At 44.0% G+C, this 27,500-nt stretch overlaps 1 protein-coding gene across 1 annotated transcript in view; it reads right to left on the bottom strand.

Annotated features, from left to right (window-relative positions):
* Positions 1–480: 480 nt before the first annotated feature.
* SLC38A9 (solute carrier family 38 member 9) overlaps positions 481–27,500 on the bottom strand; it is a 270,792-nt gene continuing 243,772 nt past the window's right edge. Inside the window, exons 7-15 of the mRNA XM_088469410.1 lie at positions 23,894–24,064; positions 20,192–20,251; positions 17,876–18,070; positions 11,034–11,141; positions 10,108–10,214; positions 7,542–7,655; positions 4,813–4,961; positions 2,338–2,427; positions 481–932 (exon numbers count right to left, since the gene is read on the bottom strand). Of these exons, the coding sequence (XP_088325536.1) occupies positions 767–932; positions 2,338–2,427; positions 4,813–4,961; positions 7,542–7,655; positions 10,108–10,214; positions 11,034–11,141; positions 17,876–18,070; positions 20,192–20,251; positions 23,894–24,064 (1,160 nt within the window). The 3' untranslated portion in view covers positions 481–766. The remainder of the gene's footprint in view (positions 933–2,337; positions 2,428–4,812; positions 4,962–7,541; positions 7,656–10,107; positions 10,215–11,033; positions 11,142–17,875; positions 18,071–20,191; positions 20,252–23,893; positions 24,065–27,500) is intronic.

Genomic DNA, 27,500 nt, shown 5'->3' with positions numbered 1-27,500 from the left:
GACTATGAAACTATCAATATATAAGTGTTAGATTGCACATAAGTGGACATTACGAAGACATTGACTATATTTTTGGCAAATGTACTCGTAGGCAGATACATCACACATGGGGCTAGATTTACAAAGAAGTGGGATTAACCTGGATATTTAAATTTAAATTTCCCAGTCAAACCCTCGAGCAGCGGCAATTCTAGCACACACAGTTGTGGTCATTGGGAGGCCCACGTGTCAGAGACTCTCAAATAAAGATCAAGACAATTTTGGTTGACAACATTCAAATCAAACTTTTTGTGGCATTATACCTATCACCAGCAGAACCCGAAACTAGAAGACAATGAGACAAAACCACTAACCAAAATAGTGAGAGAGCAACTTCAGTCTAAATTACTAATGATAATGTGTTGGGTTTTTTTTGCTAATAAAATAAAGAGCATAGTTCAATTACATTTTAAGGTATTAAATAATTATATACTCTGAGGATCGTTTTCACTTTTAATTACCCTAGCTCAATAAAACTGGATTTGCATTTGCTATGACATTAATAACTCCATGACAACACAAATGTGACAGACCCCAGATAAAGACACACATAGCTGTGATCATGAGTAAAGATGGTCACAGTGTGATAAACATCTGGAAGGAAGAGTTGAACAGTAAGTGAGCTCTTCTGCAGTGTTGTCCCATGCTGTAACATAGACCCTTATAACATAAATTCATTGTCTCTGGAAGTCTGTCCAGCATCACAGAGAGATGTGTAAATAGTCCTTCACATGAGAAACTGTGCCACCAGGTTACCAACACCTAAAACAATGATGAAGACATGTATGACCGCGGAATACCACCGGAGTTGCTGGCTGCGATGTAGGGCGATCATGTGGATCAGACACGGGTAAACAAAGACAAACGCAAGTCCGCAGGCAGCTCCTGAAAACCTGAAAGGACAAAAACCACTTCACTTATATACACGGTACAGATAGCAGACTTGTCTTTTTAGCGGGTCCAAACACTATTTCAGTTGAATGGATGGAAAAGTGTAGGTGGCAGCATGAAGGCACAGTATACAGTGTTGTGAAAGACATAAACACTTGCTTTGATACTTCCGTATATAGGCCCTCATTCAGAGCCGCTCGTTAGCGGCAGTACGCTCGTTCCGAGCGATGTTTGCACATCTGCGCATGCGTACGGTTTTTAGTACGCATGCGCGAACCAGTCAGTGCGGCCAAAAATCGTTTGTACGCTATATAGCGAGTGCCTGCTATTTTGAGTGACAGAATGAGGCGTATGTGGGTGGTAACAGGGGAAGGTGCTTGAAAACGGGGAGTGGAGATCCGAACGCAGGCGTGCTTAAAGGTCAAAACGGGCGTTTTATGGGTGTGCATAATTAATACAGCAGCGTCATTGACCACGTCACTGGGTTATTTTATAGCCAGAACTGCTCGCAAATTTGTGGTAGCAAACACCAACCACAAGAATAGCGAGCAGTTCATACGCTGGTCGATGTACTCGATTAATCTAATAAATAGCGGACATGACGTATGGTGCGAGCGGCCAGGGGGCGTTTTTAACAAATAAACGAGCGTATGTTTTGCTCGCTCGTTCAGACTTAGAGGTGTGAACAGACTGCAATTTGCGAACGGATCATTTGAATAGCCACCCCTTGTTTTTGAACGAACGACCGCAAATAGCGAACGGCTCTGAATCAGGCCCATAGTTGTTAGTGTCAATATACAGGTTGGGTACATAACATCGACACCAAAACACGGACATAGTGAAAACACTGACAATCAAAACGTTGACATAGTTGATATGTCGGCAAACCAAATATCGACAGGGACGTAAACTTAAACATGGTCAAATGTTAGACAAACAATATTTAGACAGTTTAAAATATCGACATGGAAAAAAAGTCGACAGTCAAAAAGTTAACATTCACAGATATCATAATGTTGCCATGTCGGCAGCGCCACCACTATACATTGATTGATATATATCTCAACATTATGACCTCTCTATATTTTGGATGTCGACATTTTAACCTGTCTCATTTTTGTAATGTCTATATTATGAATGTCGTCATTTTGACATGTCGACCTTATGTCCATCTAAGATATGACCCTGTCAACTTTATGTCCATGTCGACCTTATGGATGTCGACATGTTGACCGTGCCGACCTTTCTACTACGTTCCCAATATACAGCATACATTCTCATCATGTGCAAAACACTAGCTTAGATGTCTGGAAATTGCAACATTGCTAAAAGTTAGTTGTTTCTTGCAATAGTGAATTGAGCGCACGTAGCTGATATCACAACCAGAGATATAAAACATATTTATACCTAATTATTCCTCCTATGTTGGGGTAAAATCTGGCCATGAGAACTCCAAAGCCAACAACAGCGATGTTTAGTCCCAGAACGTGGAAGACACTAAAACAAAATATAACAAATATGAAGACATAGCTAAGTTAGTATCAGTCATTGTTACTTGTGAACAGTCATGGTGATTTAAAGGACAACCAATCCTAAATACCTAAAATACCAGTGGTATAAAAGCTCATCATAACACTCCCAGCACAGTCCTGTCAGCAATGTAATGGAAGAACGCTGCAATAAATCTATTTTTTGACAATGTCTGTAAACAAAGAACAATTTGCACTAAGGCACCGAACTATTAGCCACATTTTTGCCCCTTTAAGTCACATCTGCTATCACCGCTATTCGCAGCAAAAACCAACTAATGAATAGGGAAATTTACTGATGCAATCATGCCAGGACAGCGCACACCGTAGGAGGTTATCCCGGAGATGACTAAATCATTAACAGCACATCCGCCATTTGCTTATCACAGCAACAAGAGATGTGTTTGTACTGTGTATGCACAGTCCAGGCTGCCAGGGAGCCAGGACTGTCCGATGATCCTTCTTCAGCATTACTTTAGCCTATAGGTTACAGTTACTAACACCAACTGCAGATGGCGCTAGCATTCAGGGACAAGCTTTCAAAAGCATAAATGATTACACTGGTACAGACTGTACAGTGTTGTCTTTATTACCATCACAAATGGAAAAAGATATTGGGATCAAGTCCCCCTGGCTTTAGAGATACCACTAGGCAAGTTCCACATCAGCACCTACATAGCCTTTATTCTACAGCCAGGTAGGTCATTTGTGTCTGACAGGAATAGGAGTTTATAGTTAAGGTTGGATGTTATAGACTTATACCCCATTTACACTGGCCAAATATCCCGGGATACTGCCATGTCAACCTAGGTCGGTGCTCAGTGGAAAAGGGGCCAGGGTTGGAGTCAGGGTTGAACACAGGAACAACCCGTATAACCCTGTAGTGTGAACGGGTGACCCGGGTCATCCGAACCGGGTCCTGTTAACACCCTATGGAGAGCCAGCTTACTGGCGCTTGGTGATGATGTCATCTCCGAGTGCTGGCAGAGGAGAAGCCCACAGCAATAACCCTGCCGTGTAAATGGGTTTCAGGCTGGAAACCCCTGTTCAGGGTATACAATCGGGAAGCCGACTGCCGGAATCCCGACAGCCGGCTTCCCAACTGCTTTATCCCGGCGTGGGATAAATGACCGGCGTCTATATCTAGACGCCTGTCATTTCCACGATACCGGGAGACCGACATTCCGATCGTAGAGATGCCGGGTGCCACGAGCGGACTGCTGCGGGGGGGGGAGGGTTAGGTTTAGGGCACCCGGGGGGGACTTAGGGTTAGGCACCCCCCCCGGGAGGGTTAGGGTTAGGCTAGGGGGAGGGAGGTTTAGGCACCCCCCAGGGGGGGACTTAGGGTTAGGCACCCCCCCGGGGACTTAGGTTTAGGCAGCGGGGAAGGGGGGTGTTAGGGTTAGGCACTTGGGGGGGAGGTTATGGTTAGGCACCCCTAAGAAGGGTTAGGGGGTTAGGTTAGGTTATACTTACCTTAGCGGCGATCGGGATTTCTAGTGCTGTCGGGCTTCCGCTGCCGGGAACTCTGCTTTCGTCGGCCAGGTGCTGCCGGGAATCATACCGATTCCCTGTTCAGTGACCTGGGCTGGATGGGAACTTGGGTGTAAAAGGGGTATAAAATGCATGGCTACCCCAAAAAATGCCTATTATATTCCACAGCTGCACTCAAATATAATAATGTTGGGAAATACAAAGCTGTCATCATAAGAACAAAGTGAAGTGTACGAATCAAGACATGCAGCATGGACACAAATGTCAATGTGTAATAACACCTGAGCCCAGGCCACATCATTACACCTATAGGGGTCCATTTATTAATTATCACATTTGCAATGCAATCTGGGCATGACATTACCGCCCATGATCGTACTGCAAGATGCGATCACAGCGCCGGAATGTACCATCTGGCACACGCAGGGCTAGGGGCTCTGAAAGCCCGTCCCTGCGATGTCGGTATAGTGTACAGCGGTATTGAAACCGGTGGCATGCTAAACGTATACCGCCCGGACAGCTGCCAGGGTTACTGTGCTTGTGCAGTCCCACTGAGTGCTCTCTCCTGGCTAACTATGCGCAGTGTACCCCATAGGCTACAGCAGGTTACCGTCATCTTCAGAAGATGTTACGTTGTTGGTAAATCTGGCAGCGTTCACATCCCCCATAGAAACCTATGGGGGATGCGGCTGTCAGCAGGAATGGAGGGTCACAGGAGATATCTGCTGCAGTCCCTCCTTCATACATCTGGGGGAAATTTTATATTTGCAGTTAATCCCTGAAAACAGATGTTTTTGAGGTTAAAGCCACAAATATACAATGATCCATGGTCCCCACATGAACACACAAAACAGCTTACCTCGGATAATTGTTTCCAAAGACATGACCAAGGAGCTGCACTCTGACTAGATAGCCCAGCAGTGGATATACAGTCATCATTTGGAAGAGTAGGAATATTCTTGCAATGAAGGACAGGATGTCATTACTGGGGAAATTATCTAGAAAGTTCTAAATTGGACAGAAAAAACAGTAGGGTCACATGATACAAATTGCAGCTCAAACATATAACACAAGATAAAAAGAGATCACACTCATTATCATAACGTAGTTTCATTATATTAAAGTATTTCCCTCTATTGTACTATTATTTTTTTTTTGTGAAGAATATTTGAAAAAAAAAAAAAAAAAAAAGACTAAAGAAATCTCTCCGTTTTTTCTGTGCTCATAGTTGCGGAGCGACATTCGCCTGATTAAGTTCATATCAAATTCAAGAAAGAGTAAACTTGTTTTATTCTCTTTTTCATTATTCAGTCATTCTCAAACATGTACTTTTATGGCCACCAAAATAAGTAGCAGTCTTTTCAATGGAGCCAGCTGCCAGCCCCAAGGGAGAAACTCAAGTCCAAATTTAGGAGATATGAAAACATTTTATAAAGTGCGAAACAGCCAAAACAATGATCAGCTTTGGTCCTGCTACGTGCCGGGATTTGCACAAGTGTGCCTAGTTTTCATTGCAAACACAGGTGGAGGCATTTAGGGAGGAAATGTTTGAATCCAATGGGACATGATGGCTGCGCTTCAATTCAAAGCGATGCTGAATAGCTATTCAATTCAGCGCGCTGTTAAGTTGGATAATGCCGGTTCTCGCGACTTAGCCTGGGTTTTCAGTCGCGGGAACCGGCATTCTCCGACTAAAGTGCTGGACGCGAGGCAGTTAGCGCAACGCTAAGCCAGCAAACAGCCGCGCGGCCGGCACTTTAGTTGGATTTCTCCTCGCACCTTCAGGGGGGTGTGAGAAGAAATCCTTTAGTCGGACCAAACAGCGCGCTGAATTGAATTGCTCCCTCCTGGGGCTATTCAGCATCGATTTGAATTGAATCGCAGCCAATGGGACACGACAATATGGTGGGATAATTTCTTGCTAGGTACAGAGTATGCACAGCTATTTTTGCAAAGCAATGCATAAATGAGATTTTATTGTGTGAGAATATACAATGACCTAAAGGGGTAGAGTAGGTACACTGTAACCACACTGTGCTGTCTGGAATGCACTGCAGTACCTTTAATGGAGTGCATATTACCCCTTCATATTGCAATTTGGCTGAGAAGTGCATTTTTAGGCTTAGTTTGAGCAGAAACACTTTGGACCTCATTCAGACCCGATCGCAAGCGTTGAGCGCTCGCAACCGGGTCGATGTTTAGGCCCTGCGCACGTGCAGCGGCCGCACTGCGTGTGCGCAAGCCCCGGAGCGAGAGAGAAATTCTCTCGCTCCGGAGCTCACTACAAAAGGGCCGGCTGTCGATGTTGATCGACAGCTCGACCCGTTTTGTAGGCGTGGCGGGGGGTGGTTTCACAAACGGAGGCGTTCCTTAAGGAACTCCTGCCGTTTTGTGGGCGGCCGCACTGATATCAGCAGTGATGTCAGTGGGAAGCTTCCTGCTCGATCAGAGCAGGAAGCTCCCTGGGGCTTGCGGTTGCCGAGACCCAACCTTAGGGTCTCGTCGCAAGCCCCGATGGTCGCAATGGTCTTGACCATCGCGACCATCAACCTGGTCGGTCGTTAAAGCTGTAGGTGGTAACCCACAGCTTAGCTAGCGACCAGGAGGCCTCACTTGAAAAATCAAGCGGCCGCCCTCATTCAGAGTGAGTGCTCGCTTCTTGCGACCGCCTCTGAATGAGGGCCTTTATCTGCTCTGAAACTGAAATGATGATGATACAAAGTAAAGACATATCAAACAATGAAGTGTGTTATTAATACTATAGCGATACCAGACAGAGGTACATGGCTGCAAGCTCAGTACACATAATATTGCAAACACTACAAGTCACCTGCTCCTAGTAAACACGACATGTAACACAGTAGCAATATTAGCACTTATGTCATCTCTGGACACATGGGCGGTATTCAATTGTTTCTCCTGTCGGGCGCGATCAGCTGTTGGCGCACCATTTCAGCTCGCAGCCCCAGGGGGGTTTTTCACGCTGATCGCGCCCAAAGTGGTCGGGTTTAGCCGCGTAAAACAGCTAACCCTGTTTTACGCAGCTAAACCCGACCACTTTGGGCGCGATCAGCGTGAAAAACAGCAACAATTGAATAGCGCCCCGCAATCTCCCGTCACTTTAGACGGGAGATCGGGTGCGCAATAACAATTGAATACCGCCCCTTGGGCCTGATACAGAGCATGCCTTTTGGAGGAGGGTATATAGTGTGTTATTTGCAGTGTGCACGCTACAGAACTGAGCGCACGCAAAGTCATGCACATTGCAATCTGATCTACACTTACATAGGTAAAGTTCAATGAGGGCATCGATGCTTCTGCAGGTTATGCTGACATGGAGTAAGTGGAAATACGCCTGTTTCCAGATGTATCATTTGTACCTAGTATAGGGTAAATGCTAGTGCGCACTGATTATGATGATGGCTAATAGCAAACCAACTCTGCGCGGGAGCAAATATACGCATTGTTTCTGTGCACATAGTTGTGGAGCGACATACTGTACGTCTGATTTCCATCCAACGCTGCATCAGGGCCTGTGACTGTGTTTGCATGGAAAATTGATTGAATTGTACGAGGATATTTACTCACTTGTTGAATACATTCTTTAGCCAGTGGAGGAGAAGGGAATGAACCAAATACCATAACTCCAACATACATATATGTTAATCCAACGAGCAGATATGCTACTGAGAGATCTCTTATCTGCAACGAGAAAATAGTGAGTATATGAAACAATGAGTAAAATATTACATAAATCCAGTATTAATTAATAAAAAAAAAAGAATAGGCCTTTCCTAGTGCCTACAAGAGCGCATGACATACAAAGTGGAACATTTATAGTTGGACATACATAATACAAAAAATTTACTTAGACGCGTTTTCAGATGTCATAGTTCATATATCTTTTTTCATAGTGCAAGGACCTGTGTTTATGGTAATGGAGAGGACTGTGTCACGTCGGGCGTTTGGCCGCGGCAGTGCATACACTACCAGATACGGGCGGCAAGTGATCAGATCAGTCGGGCTTATTTCTCGTGCCTGATCATCGCTGATCAGTTGCGGCAATACACTATGCAATTATCGTCCTGATCCACCAATTATTTGCAGGTCAGGCCGATAATTGCATAATGTATGCCCTGTCGTAGTCTGATCATTGCTCAAGGAACACACACTACAGAATAGGCTCAGATTACCCTAATCCATTTTTAGTTTTTTCTTCTTTTGACCAATGAAGCGGGGAGAAGGCTCACACCAGTTACGTTTGGTTTCCAGTTTCTTAGAAGTCTATTTATCAAGTTTCACCCCCTATTTATCAGAGGACACCACCACTGGAAGCCATCACTGGGGGTCTTCGGCTATAGCAGTGTTTCCCAAACTTATTCCTCAGGGAACACTTACGGTGCATGTTTTCCAGGTCTCCTCAGAGAATCACAAGTGAACTGTGGATCTTTTAAAATGTGCCAGCCAGTAATGACTACACCTGTGCACCAACTAGGAAAAATGGACACCAGACACTTAGTGCTCCCTGAGGAATGAGTTTGGGAAACACTGGCCTATAGATTCCCCTGCATATAAAGTAACTTTACAGCTCTCCAATATGAAACATCCAGATATGTTTCTCTAGCAAGTTGGCCTCACCATGGAGTTTTAATGTTCTGAATGCATTTAACATGCTGAATGAGTACTAGAACTATTGCCGCATACACACTAGACGATATGAATGATAACGATATCGTTAATCGCGTTCAATATCGTCCAGTGTGTATGCAAAACATCGTTAACGATGTGCGCTCCAGCGGATCGTTATCAATGTCTTTCATCATCCGTACTTGCAGGCCAATCTGACGATATCGTCAGGTTCTGCAAGTACGGGGATGAGGGAGGGTGCCGTCACTGAACGATATTGTTAACGACATTGAGCCCGGCAGTGCAGGGTAAACACTTAACGATATCGCTCATGGAACATATCGTTAAGTAAGTATGAGCCTTATGGCTGCTGTGATAACCTAAATCCCTACACTAGAATATCAGGGGAATAGAAGTTAATATTTATCCCATATGAAAATTTGTTTCTTAATGTTAATTTTTAGTTGTACCCCTTAAGGCACACATCCACTAGACGATTAAATTGCGCGATTGAACGATAACGATATTGTTCGATCGTTCGATAATAATTTAATAATCGTTTGAAAATTGTTTGCAGATTGTTTTAAAAAATGTCTAAAACGACCAGTGATGCGCGCTCCCGCTGGTCGTTTAGATATCTATCATTGTACAAATATGTTGTACAACCTGACGATATCGTCAGGTTCAACATGTTTGCAGATGATTGACGTTCAGTGCAGGAACATCACAGACAGACAAACGACTGCACGATTACAATGTGGTAATCGTGCAGTCTTTTGCCTGTCGTCTAGTGGATTTGTGCCTTTACTGTTTGAGAGTAGCTCAAAGTCAAACACATGCAAAATTAATAAATTCTATGTGAATGGACAATTATCTCACCTGTTAATGCAAGTTTAAATCCCTAAAACATGACCGGTTAAGGGTAGAGAGCATAGTTAAAATTACTGTGCTAGAACACTTCACATTTTGCTCTATCAGATGAGATAACACAATAGTTTTTATGTAGGAAAATTCAGCCCCTACTGTCAATGATTAAAGGTTTTAGAAGTCACCAATGATTTCCTCAATGCTGCTGCTTGAGTGCTTTAATAGCGGTATATACAGTAAATCTGAGGCAACTTCTAATCTCTGTTATTATTCATATCTGCCTACTCTATGTCCAGGATCCTCCCAAAATTCAGGAAGTTCTCCTACATCTTTGGGAGAGCAGGAAACTCTCTAGGATCGCCCCCCTTGACGCGTTTCGCTGCCAATCACGTTATCATGGCCCCGCTGAGTGATGCCGCAGGTCCCAAAAGTAAGAAAGTGTTAATAATTTACCATAAGGGATTCAATATTCCTTATAAAACACACGCTACCTAAACTAAATGAATGAATACTAAAACGGTGAATTGGTGACACCAGAACTCGCAGGCTATGAACTCACAGTGTAGGTATTATTTATAGATATTAACGTGCTTAGTTCATTTCTCAAACTCTGGCCTCAGGTAAGAAATGCTTTTCTGTCTTACAAGACCTTGATACTTACATTATTTTCAGGATTTTTGTTGTTATTCAGAAGTGTGATGACACAGTTATGAATGAAGAATGCAAGTGTTAGGATTCCAGTTAACTGAGGAAAAGATAACCTAAATTCTGAGAAACAAAGAAAAAACAAACTAAAATCAGGCGCTACCATTATGGTCAGAACAAACAAGAAATATATCAGGTGATAATAACCCTAATATAATAACATATTCTATCTTCCCTTGTCTCTCTCTCCTACACCCGCTTCTGTACAGGGCCCATGTGCACGATCAATAATCTCTATACAAGTGTCTGTGACGCCCTCAAACTGCTTGTGAGAACACCTAGGCCCTCATTCAGACCCGCTCGCAAGGAACGCCTCCGTTTGGCCAGCCACCCCCCCTCCTCGCCTACAAAACAGGGCGAGCTGTCGATCAACATCGACAGCTGCCCCGTTTGTAGCGCGCCCCGGAGCGAGTGAATTTCTCACTCGCTCCGGGGCTTGCACACGTGCATTGCGCACGCCCCACCATTGACCCGCTTGCGAGCGCATAGCATATATTTCACCTGCTTTTTTTCCATCATTTTTTGGTGCAGATTTCCGAATATTCTGTAGACAATTACAATTCAACGCTACCAAGATTCAATTACATTGGTCCTTTAGTCCTTTCTGTTTTTGCACCCTCACATGGTCTTTTAACCTCTGCATTGCCACCAGCCACTGGCTTCCATTGCCGCATTGCCACCAGCCACTGGCTTCCATTGCCACATTGCCACCAGTCACTGGCTTCCATTGCCCGCAGCAGTAGCTCTGCAGGGTACACTACCTTAGGGCAGTCGTTGAAGAGGAGACTGCAATATTTGTAAGAAAATAACCCAGAAAAGAAAGGAAGAGATGTTTTTATAAGGAGATGTTTCAGCAGTGGTACATGTATTTTATATCCTTACCAGGAACAAAATATTCTCCTAATTCATTCCACCGAAAGTTAAAATGAAATCCAATGCGAGAGGCCTTATATGTAATTAGTGACACCAAGTAAATTACAGACACCGTTCCTGTGACACAAAAAGACAATATTGCAGTTTGAATTAATTTCTATTATTTTTTTCAATGGACATCATCAAAAATGTTTGTGAGTTTTACTATTGTTATTGTCTTTTATTGCTAAAGTGCTGATATATTACACAGCGCTGCAAATAAAGATGTAAATAAAGGTTAAGGGACTCCTGATGTAAAACAATGACACACAATGACATAATTAACTAATCTACCATGCAGTGCACATATTACATAACCCTGTAAACATTAGAAGGTGCAGAAAAAAATAAAGATATTTTTAATTTCAATGAGAATTTGATTGTAACACCGAAGACCTGTTCTGCTCCACCCCTGGGACATGTCTAGCTCCACCTGTGGGCATATCTATTCTCCCCCATTAATTTATCTCTCATGTCTACATCTGTGAGCTGGAGAATGGTGGCCATTTTCTTGTAGCAAATCCCCGGCTGGCAAATAAACACACGGATGTATTCATTACTATTTATTCTCCCCATTGTTTTCTCTTCGGTGATCCTGCCTCCCGCTTCTCAGGCCCAACCTTAAGTAGATTGTGAGATTCTCTCAGGCGTCTGGGAGACCGCCCACTATTTTGTCAGTCTCCCAGACATTCCAATAGAGTTGGTATGATGTCAGCTCCTTTGTCCACACATAAAACATTATTTCATCAGTTGGTAGAGCAATGTTTTAAAAGCCTGTCTATGTACTTGTTGTTTGGTCATAGGAAGAGCTTCGTATGTTTCGTTATGGTGGATGAGGAAGACGTGTCTGTGAGATTACCTCAGAGATGTGTGATTGAATTTTGTGTTAAACTTGGATAAAGCGGAAATGAAACTCATGAAGCATACAGTGGAGAAACAATTAGCTGTGCTGCAGTATTTCGTGGTGGAAGCACTTCAAAGAGGATAATATGGGAGTGACTGACTAAGCGCGTTCTGGAAGACCATCCACCGCATTTACAGATGTCAACATTGCCAAAACTGCGGAGATGTTGCAAAATGACAGGTTAACTTTAAGCAAACTTTCGGCTTCACTTGGCATCTCATTCCAACGGGTTCAGCATATTGTGACAAAGGAACTGAAAGTGCATCGCGTGTGTGCCAGGTGGGCATCCATAAAACGCACAGAAGAGCAGATGCGACGACGACATGAATTGTGCAAGAACACTGTTCGAATGTCGGCCAGGATACCCGATTTCCTGACATCGATTGTGACGTGTGACGAATTGTGGATCTGTCATTATCCAAACAACAGTCCTGTGTATAGAAACATTTCCGCTTTTCCAAGTTTAGCACAAAATTCAATCACACATCTCTGAGGTAATCTCACAGACACGTCTTCCTCATCCGCCATGATGAAACGTACAAAGATCTTCCACTCGCTGTCACCAAACAAAGAAGACTACAGCAGTCCCAACCGCAGGTTCAGACACATCGATTGTATGAGCTTCACAATAGCCCGCATAGCGTTGTCATGTCTACCTAAAAGTCTCATTACTTTTCAATCAGCCCTCGTATGTTTAAACTAAATATATGTTTCTATGTGTACTTAGTCGTCTCCTAAAATATTTTGTCATGTTTTCTAGGGCAGGACGTACAAAGCATCGCTTCCGCGATGCGGTACATCCCCCTTGTCTTCAGATACATACCGCGATTCATTACCACGGTATGTACCAAGAATATTGCAAAGGACAGCTCTCCCGATAAGAGCTGTCCTTTGCGATGGCTCCGGACAGAGGGACTTCTGGGTTTAACCACAAGAAGTGCCTCTGGCGTCCTTCTGCAGGTGGTGATGGGAGGGAGCCGATCGGATCCCTCCAAAGGGGGTGCTTCCCGTTAAGAAGCCCATAGGCTTCTACTGGGTAACGCCATTTGAAGGTGGCGTTACCCATTGGGACAATGCATTTGGGGAATGTGGTAAAACCCCCGAAAACTGCATTTTCAGCTTTAGTCCTTAATCTGAAAATATTTTCACTTACATTTACATCCCATTTATTAAAGTCTACAAATAAACTCATGTATAGTGCGTGAGACATTACTTATAGAAACCAGATTCTAGCTATCATGTTATAGAATGTTCTAGGCTGAATGATAGGATCTGATTAGTTGCTATTAGCAACTTCTTCAATTGTCCTCTTTATAATGTCTGCTAAATCTCCCCCAAGCAGGGCCGGTACAAGGTCTCCCGACACCCTAGGCAGGACTTCGGCCTACACTCCCCCATTATACTTACTGACACTCAACATACAAGTGTTGTTTATATAAATAAATATATATATATATATATATATATATATATGTAACGGAGATAATCCGGCACTCACCCCAGCCTCTGCAGCATGCCCAGGTGTTTCTCCAGAAGATAGATGTAGTATATAGTGAAAGTGAAAGGTTGGCACTTGGGGTCTAAACAGGAGACAGGAGACCCTGAGTGCCATCCTTTCACTATATATATATATATATATATATATAAATATATACATACAGTACAGTATATATTAAAAAGAAACGTATGTTTTGTGTGTCAGTAAGTGTAATGGCGCTGTAGACATTATATAATATACCGTCTACAGTGCCATTACACTTACTGACACACATACATACATTTGTTGTTAATATATATAATATTATATACTGACAGTACACGGCAGCACCATTATTTCACAAGAAGACGAGGTTTCGTTCCCACTCCCAGGCTCTCCGCAATCAGCATCCCTGATCCTCGTCTCTAAGAGGAAGAGGAGGAGCCAAGGCAAAGTATAGCGAAGGCTGAGGGGCGGGCGATGGATTTATTGCTTTCCTTTCACAAACAAGTGAAAGCAACTGCAGCGGCAGCGCTGACACTGGCAGCCTGGGCACAGAGAGAGGAGTGAGGAGACGGAGACAAGCGCGCCGCACGCCGCCAATACAGGTGTTTGTGTACTAGTCAGTCATCGCTGTGTCAGACTGTGATGAAGTCCGAGGGATGGCCACGGCGCTGGTATAGCCAGCTCCGCCACCGCCATGGGCGTAACTACCATAAGTGCAAGGGGTACAGCTGCTATGGGGCCCATAGCTGAGAGGGGCCAATCTTCCTTGACAAAGTTACATGTGCCATGTACATTTTCACCATTGGGTGGTACATAGGGGCCCTTATAAACTATTGCTATGGAGCCTTAAAATACCTAGTTACACCCCTGGCAGCCGCCACTCAGACTTCAACACAGTCTGACACAACCATGACTCATTAGTACACAAACACATTGGCGGCATGCGGCGCCCTCAAGTGGTCGGCGCCCCTAGGCAGCTGCCTAATGGTGTGCTGGCCCTGCCCCCAAAAGACAATCCCAGTAATACACAATGTCTCACTAGTCTGATTATCCTAAAATACACAGAGAGGCTTCAGCTGAACAAACTCTGTACCGTGTTACCTACAGTACTATCAACATCCTTCCCTGCAATAAAAGTCTACTTGAGGCTTGTCAACTCTGGGATGGGCAGCAAAGTGGTTGGCAAGATGCTAATGACAGCACTGGTCGTATTTATTGTAAGATATTCCGATCAAAGTTCCCTGATCTTCAGAAAGGGGCTCTCTATTATATGCTAAATATCAGAGAGGGGCTCTCCATTATATGCTAAATATAAGAGAGGGGCTCTATATTATATGCTAAATATCAGAGAGGGGCTCTATATTATATGCTAAATATCAGAGAGGGGCTCTCCATTATATGCTAAATATCAGAGAGGGGCTCTATATTATATGCTAAATATCAGAGAGGGGCTCTCCATTATATGCTAAATATCAGAGAGGGGCTCTATATTATATGCTAAATATCAGAGAGGGGCTCTCCATTATATGCTAAATATCAGAGAGGGGCTCTATATTATATGCTAAATATCAGAGAGGGGCTCTATATTATATGCTAAATATCAGAGAGGGGTTCTCCATTATATGCTAAATATCGGAGAGGGGCTCTATATTATATGCTAAATATCAGAGAGGGGCTCTACATTATATGCTAAATATCAGAGAGGGGCTCTATATTATATGCTAAATATCAGAGAGGGGCTCTATATTATATGCTAAATATCAGAGAGGGGCTCTATATTATATGCTAAATATCAGAGAGGGGCTCTATATTATATGCTAAATATCAGAGAGGGGCTCTCCATTATATGCTAAATATCAGAGAGGGGCTCTATATTATATGCTAAATATCAGAGAGGGGCTCTCCATTATATGCTAAATATCAGAGAGGGGCTCTCCAATATATGCTAAATATCAGAGAGGGGCTCTATATTATATGCTAAATATCAGAGAGGGCCTCTACATTATATGCTAAATATCAGAAAGGGGCTCTACATTATATGCTAAATATCAGAGAGGGGCTCTATATTATATGCTAAATATCAGAGAGGGGCTCTCCATTATATGCTAAATATCAGAGAGGGGCTCTATATTATATGCTAAATATCAGAGAGGGGCTCTCCATTATATGCTAAATATCAGAGAGGGGCTCTATATTATATGCTAAATATCAGAGAGGGGCTCTCCTTTATATGCTAAATATCAGAGAGGGGCTCTATATTATATGCTAAATATCAGAGAGGGGCTCTCCAATATATGCTAAATATCAGAGAGGGGCTCTGCATTATATGCTAAATATCAGAGAGGGGCTCTGCATTATATGCTAAATATCAGAAAGGGGCTCTCTATTATATGCTAAATATCAGAGAGGGGCTCTATATTATATGCTAAATATCAGAGAGGGGCTCTCCTTTATATGCTAAATATCAGAGAGGGGCTCTCCATTATATGCTAAATATCAGGGAGGGGCTCTCCATTATATGCTAAATATCAGAGAGGGGCTCTATATTATATGCTAAATATCAGAGAGGGGCTCTCCTTTATATGCTAAATATCAGAGAGGGGCTCTATATTATATGCTAAATATCAGAGAGGGGCTCTCCTTTATATGCTAAATATCAGAGAGGGGCTCTCCATTATATGCTAAATATCAGAGAGGGGGTCTGCATTATATGCTAAATATCAGAGAGGGGCTCTATATTATATGCGAAATATCAGAGAGGGGCTCTCCATTATATGCTAAATATCAGAGAGGGGCTCTATATTATATGCGAAATATCAGAGAGGGGCTCTATATTATATGCGAAATATCAGAGAGGGGCTCTATATTATATGCGAAATATCAGAGAGGGGCTCTATATTATATGCTAAATATCAGAGAGGGGCTCTATATTATATGCTAAATATCAGAGAGGGGCTCTATATTATATGCTAAATATCAGAGAGGGGCTCTCCTTTATATGCTAAATATCAGAGAGGGGCTCTCCATTATATGCTAAATATCAGAAAGGGGCTCTCCATTATATGCTAAATATCAGAGAAGGGCTCTCCATTATATGCTAAATATCAGAGAGGGGCTCTATATTATATGCTAAATATCAGAGAGGGGCTCTCCTTTATATGCTAAATATCAGAGAGGGGCTCTATATTATATGCTAAATATCAGAGAGGGGCTCTCCATTATATGCTAAATATCAGAGAGGGGCTCTATATTATATGCTAAATATCAGAGAGGGGCTCTATATTATATGCTAAATATCAGAGAGGGGCTCTCCTTTATAGGCTAAATATCAGAGAGGGGCTCTCCTTTATAGGCTAAATATCAGAGAGGGGCTCTCCATTATATGCTAAATATCAGAGAGGGGCTCTCCATTATATGCTAAATATCAGAGAGGGGCTCTACATTATATGCTAAATATCAGAGAGGGGCTCTATATTATATGCTAAATATCAGAGAGGGGCTCTATATTATATGCGAAATATCAGAGAGGGGCTCTATATTATATGCTAAATATCAGAGAGGGGCTCTATATTATATGCTAAATATCAGAGAGGGGCTCTATATTATATGCTAAATATCAGAGAGGGGCTCTATATTATATGGTAAATATCAGAGAGGGGCTCTCCTTTATATGCTAAATATCAGAGAGGGGCTCTCCATTATATGCTAAATATCAGAGAGGGGCTCTCCATTATATGCTAAATATCAGAGAGGGGTTCTCCATTATATGCTAAATATCAGAGAGGGGCTCTCCATTATATGCTAAATATCAGAGAGAGGCTCTATATTATATGCTAAATATCAGAGAGGGGCTCTCCATTACATACTGGACTTCAGAGATGAACCCTGTATTGCATAATGGTCACGGCCGTAACTAGGTGTGTGCGACCTGTGCCGTTGTGCAAGGCCCTGGGGGTGGCAATTTTGCTGCCCCATGGCACAGGCATGTGGCTTGCAAGGTGCCTGGAACAGTCATCCTTGGCCTGTAGAGCTGCTTGTAGCATCCTTAGGACACTCCTGGCAGTGCCCTACTTCCCAGATTCGATAGCCTTGCCCCCTAGGTGTGACATCACAGGGTCTGCAGAGGCCGCAATGCTGCGCTGTTAAGTGGCTGATAATTGTTAACATAGGTGGTTTTGTGCTATATACTGGCCTTCAATGGGTGACCCACAGTGTATATTTGCCACATAGGACTGATTATTATATCCTTTTAGATGGGCATACTATGCAAAATTGTTAAACAAAATAATTACGATTTCCTCCCCAAATTCTTTGAGACATATTTAATGAAAAATAATTACTCAAATTAGGTTATAATAATTACAATGACATTAATATTGAATAACTTTATAATTTAAAAAACAAACAAACACATGCACGTTTTACCTAAGACATTGAATTTAGCAAAGAAAGACGGGGATCGGAAGTTGAGAAGCGGCAGCAGAACAATAATCAGATAAAGGGGAACAGTATCCGTTTTGCTCCACCACATCTGAAATTGCACAAAGTCAGTACTATTTCCTACAGTCATTTCCAAGCTTTCATTTGCTGGTATAGTGTTTCCGGTATTCGGGCAAATAACTACAAAGGGAAAAAAAAACAAATATGATGGACCGTTATTTAGGTATGAAGTTTATTAGACTAAATTTACCATTGCAAAATATTTCATTAGAGCCAATGTATAAATGTGATAATATCAATGGTGATGCTGTGATGTTCTGCCTCTTCAACAAGCTGGGGCTATTTCCTTATGGCGATAAGGTGTAATCGTTGTCTATAGTGTTATTAAACATCAACTCAGATTTTGCTGCAAACATCAGAAATTATTAGTGAACTGTGGGCCTAATTCAGAGCCGGACGCTCTTTGAGAGCGCTCGCTCTGCATCAGAGCTTTAGTGAGCGGCCAGGTGATGGTTGCGATGGTCACGACCATCGCGGCTTGCGACGAGACCCTTGTGGTATGGGCTCGTTCCCGCAAGCCCCAGTGAGCTTTCGGCTCTAATAGAGCCGGAAGCTCACCCACTGACATCACTCGTGATATCAGTGGGGCCGCCCTCAAACGGCAGGCGTTCCTTCGGGAACGCCTCCGTTTGGTCAGCCACCCCCCCCTGCCCGCCTCCAAAACGGGGCAAGCTATCAATCACAATTGACAGCTGCCCCGCTTTGGTGCGAGACTCGTAGCAACGGAGCGCCCGTCGCTGGTCGGGTCTCGGCCATGTGCTCTTATTCCCATAGAGCTGCGCATGTAAGATCACAACGGATGTGGAGCAAGTATATGTTGTGTCTTAGACCATGATATGCCTAACTATGTACAAGATACGCTAAAACTATGTTCGACAAAGACTCTGTATATATATGACCATAAACATACACCACTTCTTTTGAATAAAAACCTTGCACCATATTGGTGTCAAATCACAAACCAATATATTTAGGGTTCTATTTATCATTAGAACTCGTAGCTAGCGGTATACTTAGTTTAGCATTGCTTCATCTCGCAGCAATACTCACTATTATACCGCGGTATTTACCAATACTTCCCTGTCCGTGGAGGACCAGCTGTGTTCTACAACCCCGTATAGTGCTCTTCTGTGGTGCAAAGGGTTAACGTCAAAAGTGCATGCTGGCAGCTATCTGCGAATGCGCATAGCTCTTCAACTCAGCGGGGATTCAGCAAAGCCAGAAAGGCTTCGCTGGGTCCCAATTTCCGGCAATGGGGACCTTATCTGTGACGCCATTTGTAACAGAAGTTAGGCTTTCTGTCACTTCATCATTGACGGTTAGTGAAAAGCCCATTTTCTGGTGGTTTTACTGTTCCATAAATAGAGCCCTTGAAAAGTCGTCATTAAAATATTGGACACTATAGGGTTAATACAATTAGCCGCAAGCCGGTTTGCCCACCAAGTAAGTGCGCGCATATGCCGCACTTACGGTAGCCCTGAACTTGTAGATTTTTGTTTGCAGACTCACAAGGGGCGAGATCTGGGCGAGATGGGGAGAATTCATGCTGGCGCTTCCACACTGCTGCAACAGCACAACGCGAGGATCACGGCTAATTGAATGAGATTCCTTAAAATAAAGGCCACCAAAATGTCACTATACACACAAATGATAGTGAAATTAGCACTATGTTATGGGACATTTTACATTATTGATGGAGGTGAATCAAATGTAATAGTTTTCACTTGAGTAAGATATCAACAGCCGCCGGTAATACAATCCCATTCTGTGCTCAATGTTGGCACACACCAGGGGATAAATTTACTAAGATGGGAGTTCTATTTAAGAAGTGATGTTGCCCATAGCAACCAATCAGATTCTATTCTCATTTATCTAGCACCTTCTAGAAGATAATACCTGGAATCTGATTGGTTGCTAGGGGCAATCTGATTGGTTGCTAGGGGCAGCACACAGAAGTGACCCATTTTGGTTGATCAAGCAGATAAAACAATGATTTGTAGTACACAGGGCTGCTGCGTGGATAAGCCATATCTCTTTTGGATTCAGTAGCAGGATTTACTACAAACTTACCAACTTTGTAGACCTAGACCTTGCCATTCTCTGATCCCTAGGAGGGTTCGTCTGCAAATTTGTTAAGTATGTAGTAAGGATGGCCATCGTGGGCTGTCCTTCGATGGTCACCATCGATGGTTCCACCGGTTATTGCCGTCGAGGGCACAAAACCATGACATTGTATCTTACCTTTATCACTTCCATTGGTGCTCAGCCCAATATCTGTAACATTGACATGATGGACATAATCTAAAACAGATAATGATACATTTTAGTAGCCATACAGAACGGCTTTGACAATATTCATAGTACAAAGAAGGGGTGACGTGCTCACAATGTGATTGAGGAGTGTGACATGTGAGGCTGCGTTCTAGATGCACTTGTGTAAACTTATATGTATGTCTGTGGTTACTAATACCGCTCTCTCCTTTGTGATCTTACAGCTTCCTCACCCAAATTCATCCAGCTACTGTTATGGTGCATACACACGGTCAGATTTTTCCTTTAGATATGAACAATAACGATTTAAAAATCGTTCAGTCGTTCATATCTGAAGGAAAATCTGACATATCTGACATGCCTGAACGATGGACGATCAACGATGCGCGTTCCCGTTTGTCAGATAACGATATCTGATGTGTTTGCAGTCAGACTTGGACGATTCCATTCATTTTAATGCAGTCAAAAATCATTCAATCGTTCATAACTTTGGTAAAATCGTTCAAATCGTTCATCTGACAAATCTGACTGTGTGTATGCTCCATAAGTATCGAGAGCAGGTCAACCCCCCCTCCTCCCTCCTTTCCAAGAACAATATTTATCTCTGTACTGTTACAAGTTCTACTAGTCTAATATTATGCAAAAGTGCCACCCACACAATACCCTGTTGTGACCACACACAATATAGCAGACGTGACCGCCCCCCTCCCCCTAATAATACCAGATAAACTATATAATATACCAGGACATGGATCCCAGAGCCTAGTTCTGTTATAAGCAAATAGCCCAGGGCCCATACCCTGGTTGCATAGTGCACAATGGGGTCATAGGGCTGCTACCAACCTACACTGACTGGTAGTAGCTGCATTTCCTACTTTTCTCTGAACTTCAGTCGCCAATCAGAACTCAGTAAAGGGCAGGACACAGTTACAGAACGGTCTAGCAATGCTCAGTCCTGCACTGAACTCTGATTGGATGCCAAAGTTTAGCAATGGATATACAATGTAGTTGCTATCAGTTAATAGTCTGGGAGAAGACTAGTGGGAGCTCTCTGACTTGCAAGTTCCTCAATTTTTTGCAAAATGCCCTTTATACATAGGTGAGCGTACAATGCCCTAGGCTGGTGATGGCCATTGAAGGCAGACTTGCATGTTGTTGGCATTTGGGGGAGGTGACTGGGAGCATTGGGCAGGCTGAAGCCAGTGATGCAGCTTCACCGACCATCCAGCGTGATTTTGATGGAACCTGAGGGTTACTCAGATGTCTGATGTTCACACAAAGGATCCGATGCTGTGTCTGGACAAAGCCATCGGATCGCAGAAGCATGCGGCTTGCATATTTTAGCACCGCCACTGCGTACAAAGATGCAGCGGCGGTGCCACTGGTGAGTCTATGAATCAGGCCCGATGGCAAGTGTTTCTGCCATTGATGGTCGATGGCCATCTCTACTTTTAGAACAGGGGTGGGCAATAAGCAGCCCTCCAGCTGTTGTAGAACTACAAATCCCAGGATGCATTGCAACATTTTTAGCATGGCCAAATAGCAAACCTGTTGCAGGGCATGCTGGAATGTGTAGTTTTACAACATCTGGGGGGCTGCAATGGAGAGCTGCAGGGTTACTAAAGTCTATTCTGCGGTTCCCACCATTGACTTAAATGGAGGAGCCGTTCATTGGCTGAGAGAAGCGGGGGCTGACCTCTCTCAGCTAATGAACGCTCAGATACGGCTCTACAAAGGCAGAAGCCGCGTCTGAGCGCTTCATTCGGGAGATAACAACCATCCAGGTTATCTGTTGCGTGGATCGGGATTTTCGATTTTTTGTTTTAAGAAGCCCTTGGATGCCTACTTTGGACAAGGAGACCACTCTTGGTAATGTAGGTGAGTGTGTGTGTATGTATGTAAGTAATAAAACTGTACTTTCACGGTGTGTGTGTTTTATGTTTTTCTAGATATTTATTTACAGGTGCAGGTGAACTACAGGCAGCAGTGGGCCCTTAATGTCCCGCATGCTGGTACTTGTGGTTCTCCAAGTATCAGCATGCGGGGGAGGCTTGCTGGGACCTGCAGTTCGACTGTAAAGACAATGTTGATACTTCTATTTTTTTTACACAACACCCACACTGTCAACCCGTCACCCACCGCCCAGGGCTGGCGGGGACAGCCCCGGGCTATCAGCCTATGCTAAGGGTGTCCTGGAGAGGGGGACCCCTTTATTGGGGATCCCTGGCCTGGGCTGACTAGCGGCCAGGACTGATGCTGCGGGGCCCGGTGAAAGGGCTCCCCTGGCTGTGGTGTCAGCCCCCCGCTAGAAAGGGTCCGGTGCTGGTTTTAATTATAGGGGGACCCCTACGCAATCCCCCCCCACCTATAATTAAAACCAGGACTGGCTCTGCAGACAGGTGCTGGTTCTTAAATTATGGTGGAACCCTACTCATTTTGTTCCCCGTAATTTAAAGAACCAGGTCTGGCTGGCAAGTCCGGGGCTGGTTATCCCTTAATATAAAATAATAAAAAACAAACAGTCTGCACATATTTCACTGATATGTGCAGCCTGCTTGTTCGGGAGAGAAATTCGGCCGGTTAAATCGGGACTTTAAAACGACAGGATCAACCAAATACACCATCAATCAAAACGATCCTGTTAAAACTAAGCTTGGTAAATTCCCGATTTTTTAAGTGAAAAAAAAAACAGCCGTTTTTGACCGATCCTATCCGAGTTGAAAAATGGGACAAATCGGGACCAAATCGAATCTTAGTACATTTACCCCCTAGTGCACAGGTTCTTAAACTCGGTCCTCAGGACCCCAAACAGTGCATGTTTTCCAGGTCTCCTCACAGAATCGCAAGTAAAATAATTAGCTCCACCTGTGACTCTTTTAAAACGCGTCAGTAAGTAATGAATACACCTGTGCTCCTGCTGGGTGACCTGCAAATCGTAAATTGTGTGGGGTCCTGAGGACCTAGTTTGAGAACCACTGCCCTAGTGTAAGTAGCAGTGGAGCGGTGTCTCTGGCATAGGAGGGAGGAGCAATACATTAAAGAAAAAGAGAAATAAACCCTATAATTTAAAAGGAAATGTATTTGATATTGCTAAATTTGCTCTCCATGTTTTTGTGGCCTCTTAGATGCCGGAGCCCTAGGCAGCTGCCTAATGTTAGAACCATCCGTAATTGTAGCACATTTAGTGGCTAATACAACAAGCCTGGGCCACTGTTTCACAAGTCCAGGTCACCCCTTTGCAAATTTCGCTTATCTTGCATATGACACAGAACTACCTTGTAGATAGCCAAAGCCCAACGTTTGTTTTATCAGGGTTATATCCAAAGGATATAAAAATAAACAATTATGGAATGACAGGCAGAGCTGTAATGAGGGTGTTGTGACTGAAGCCGCCGCCCAGTGCGTCCTTAGGTCACAACTGACGCCCATCTTCTTGCTCCCAGTCTACTCTACAGTGACATCACGTGTGCTGGAGGCAGGGAGTGGTGGGGAACAGCCCGGGGCACAGTGGTGCTCTATTGCTGTGCGTACTGAAGGATTTACTCCTGAAAATGTTATATAATGTGCTTGTTCGACAATACCGAAGTTGAATTTTCCAGTAATGGGTTGAAGAGAGTAATCCAAAACAGGCCAGAATTGGAATTCTAACTAAGAAAAATAGTTATTACTTACTATAAATAAATTTTCCTGTATTAAAGAGGAAATTGGACATCAACACCCAGTATACAATCATTGCCCCAACAAGAGACATCATAGAGAACAGGAGACTGGACCACCTTCCAAAGGGGCCAAAATAGTACTGGCAAACGTCTGGAAATTCCCAATTTACTGTGTCAGTGAAAGCTGCAAAATAAATGAAAATAGAATTTTCAACAGATTATTAGTTCTAAAATGTAAATGTAATGGCGGGTGAAACAACATGTTTGAAGCATTTATTACATACCGTGTTTCCCCGATAATAAGACACTTTTTTGGTAAAAAAAAAAACTCCATAGAGCTTATTTTCGGGGTAGGGCTTATTTTAATTAACATTGACAGCAATTTCAATAATTCAATACAATTCTTTACTTACCTTTATTTTTTTTCCTCTTTTTCTCTCCTCTCCTCCACGGCGCTGCTGTAAATGACGCTGATTGAATGAGCCATTCGTAGTTTCACTGTACCGGCAGTGTGTACTTACACTTGCATGGCTTAGTCTTGCTCACTGTGAGAGAGTGAGACGCTGCAGCTGTAATTGGATGCCACTGTTAAATCTTTAACAGCGGCATCCATTTCATGTGGGGGGCGGAGCTGGGGGCATTTTAGTGTAGCGCAGGCAAGGACCGGACAAAATGGGGATTTTGTTAGGGCTTATCTTCGGGGTAGTGCTTATTTTGGACCGTTTTCCAAAAGTAAGGGTAGGGCTTATTTTCGGGGTAGGTCTTATTATTGGGGAAACACGGTATATATATTGGTCAGTTATCTTTCTCAGTGGTGCACATCAAGGTGTCATTTATCAATGGGCAAACTATTACCGGCCAAACGAGTAAATGCAATAGCCTGTGAGGTGCAGGCCACCGCACGATTTTGGTGATTTAGGCGCTAGATTTAAAGTAGCCATTTTTTTTAGAAAAATCTAGCGCCTAAATTGCCAACATTTCACAGCTGACTGGAACTCCCAAGCTATTACACTTTCTCCAAAAAGGGGATCTCTGGCAAAAAGGTGTTTCAGTGTACATGTCAGGCTTGGAACTGAAAGCAGCCTCACACATGTACCCAGTATACATTCCTGCTGAGTATTGCTCAGTTGCCTCGGCAATATATTTTTATGAAACTGCGGCGATAATCACATTTTTTTTTATCAACACGATAAGAGATGATAAAAAATCCTACTTATCATCAGAGTAAGGGGCCTATTGATAACGAGGTCCCTTGTGTTGACTTTTAGAAAACAAGCAACCTGTTGACAAGAGGGCTCTTTGTAAGGAGCTAAAGGGATTATGGAAAAAACATTAAAACAATGGCAAACTAATACATAAAAAATACAGAGGGGGAGGGGGGGGGGATAGGGCAGGGCAAATGTTTATTTAACAAAAGAAAATTCATATTTCTTGATTAGATGAATTAAGAGTAAATATGATCCTACAACTGTTTTACTGCATTGGAGATTCAAAAGGAAGCATAGATTGGCTAATACAGTAAACTAGAATCCATGTCACATAGGTATCCTGGTTTCCTATTTAACAATGATTGAGGTTTCAACATAACACGTGTGGTAAACCTAAGTTAGGGGCACACCTTTTTTTTTTTTTTATTAGCCAGCAAGTGGGTACAGGAAGGGGTAGGACAAAATGGATATAGCCCCATAGCACCCACAGTTTTTTTTTTCTATTATTTTCATTCTCATTAAAATAAAGGAGTTTTTAGCAGCCAGTTGGGTACTGGATCCCGGCGATCAGGTTGCCGACAGCGGCATCCTGACAGTCAGAATCCCGACACAAGTAAGTATGCGGTATACAATCGGGAAACCGGCTGCCTTACTACCGTCAGCCGGCTTCCCGACTGTCATATCCCGGCGAGGGTGAAATGCCGGGCGTCTAGATGTAGACGCCTGTCATTTCCCCGACGCCGGGCGCCGCGAGCGGACAGCCGCGTGGAGGGGAGGGTTAGGTTTAGGGCACCCGGGGGGGACTTAGGGTTAGCCCCCCCCCCCAGGAGGGTTAGGGTTAGGCTAGGGGGAGGGAGGGTTAGGCACCCCCTCGGGGGATTTAGGTTCAGGCAGCGGGGAAGGGGGGGTTAGGGTTAGGCACACAGGGGGGATTAGGGTTAGGCACTTGGGGGGGAGGTTAGGCACCCCTAAGGAGGGTTAGGTTAGGTCAGTTTATACTTACCTTAGCGACGATCGGGATTTCCAGCGCTGTCGGGCTTCCGCTGCCGGGAACTCTGCTTTTGTCGGCCAGGCGCTGCCGGGAATCGAACCGCTGGCCATGCGGCCGGCGGTATTTCATACCGATTCCAAGTATGCTAACCCTATCCCCTACTCCAGCTTTCCTGCAGTCTAACCCTAACCCCCCCCCCCCCCCCCAGCAATCTAACCCCTGTACTTACCGACAGGATGCTGACGGTCGGGATTCTGGAGCGGGGATTTCGACTGCTGTCAGGATTCTGGCAATGGTATTCTGGGCGCCGACATCCAGACCGCCAGGATGGTGACTACGTCCCATTAGGTTAGATGGCAGGGCTGAAATTAACTTCATCTGACCCCTCTCTCCCAGGAGGCTACAAAGCCTGCGCAGCCCCGGAGGGAGATTTTATTTTTGTCCATCAACTGAGGACGCCCAGGAAAAGGGCCCCACACCCACTGGTGTCCTGGGGTGCGGGTAGAAGATCCTTGGGGCGGACATTTGTTGGGACCCCTGTCCAGTGAGAGTAAGAGACCTGGAGCAGCTGAGTTGGGCAGTCCGGCAAGAGGTATAAAAGTGCAGCAGCCGAAGAGAGGAAAACACAGATGGGAGCTTACCTGTGAAGCAGCCCAGCCATTTAACCATCCAGAGTGCAGAGCGGACCAGCAGGGACGCAGATGTCAGCGGGTCAGCACAATGGAGACTGCAGGACAGGGCCGGTGGTCAGCTGCTGTGGCACCGTCAGAGGAATAGTGATGGCCATCGACGAATGATAATTAGCAATCATTGATGGTTAACTGTTGATGGTTTTGCCATTGATGGCAGAGAGCAAATGGTTCTCCGCCATCGATGGAAGAGCCGATGGTTATTTTTTTTTCCTTGACAGGACGGAGCTTAGCCGCTAAAGCTGGCCACACACTAGACCAACTTACATCCAAGCAGCCAACTAGGTGATTGGTTGGAATTAAAATCTGGTAATGTATTAAAGCAAATGACAATCAGCAATTTGCTCCCAAACGCTGGAAAATGGACAAAAACAGTTGTTTGAACAAATTGTTTAGATTAAACATTTAACAAACTTGTCTGACGACCATTTTCATCTGTCTTCTGGCATTTAGGAGCAAATTGCTGATCATCATTTACTCCCAATTCCTTACCAGATTTTCATTCCAACCAATCAACTAGTTGGATGGTTGGATAAAAGTTTGTCTAGTGTGTGGCCAGCTTAAGTCCCGTCTGTTTTTTGATTGGTCCGCAGCCCTCCATGCCCCCAGCAGCGGTGGCCAGCGAGGGTAGAAACCACCAATAGTTTTTTCGTGTGCCATCGATAGTAATCACAGATGGTCACCTCATGGATGACCTTCCCTAGTGAAGAGAATCCCGGCGCGTGAGCACCC

The sequence above is a fragment of the Taudactylus pleione genome, unplaced genomic scaffold, assembly GCF_031769625.1.
Source record: "Taudactylus pleione unplaced genomic scaffold, aTauple2 ptg000092l, whole genome shotgun sequence".
Taxonomy (NCBI): Eukaryota; Metazoa; Chordata; class Amphibia; order Anura; family Myobatrachidae; genus Taudactylus; species Taudactylus pleione.
This window is presented reverse-complemented; position numbering and strand designations above follow the sequence as displayed.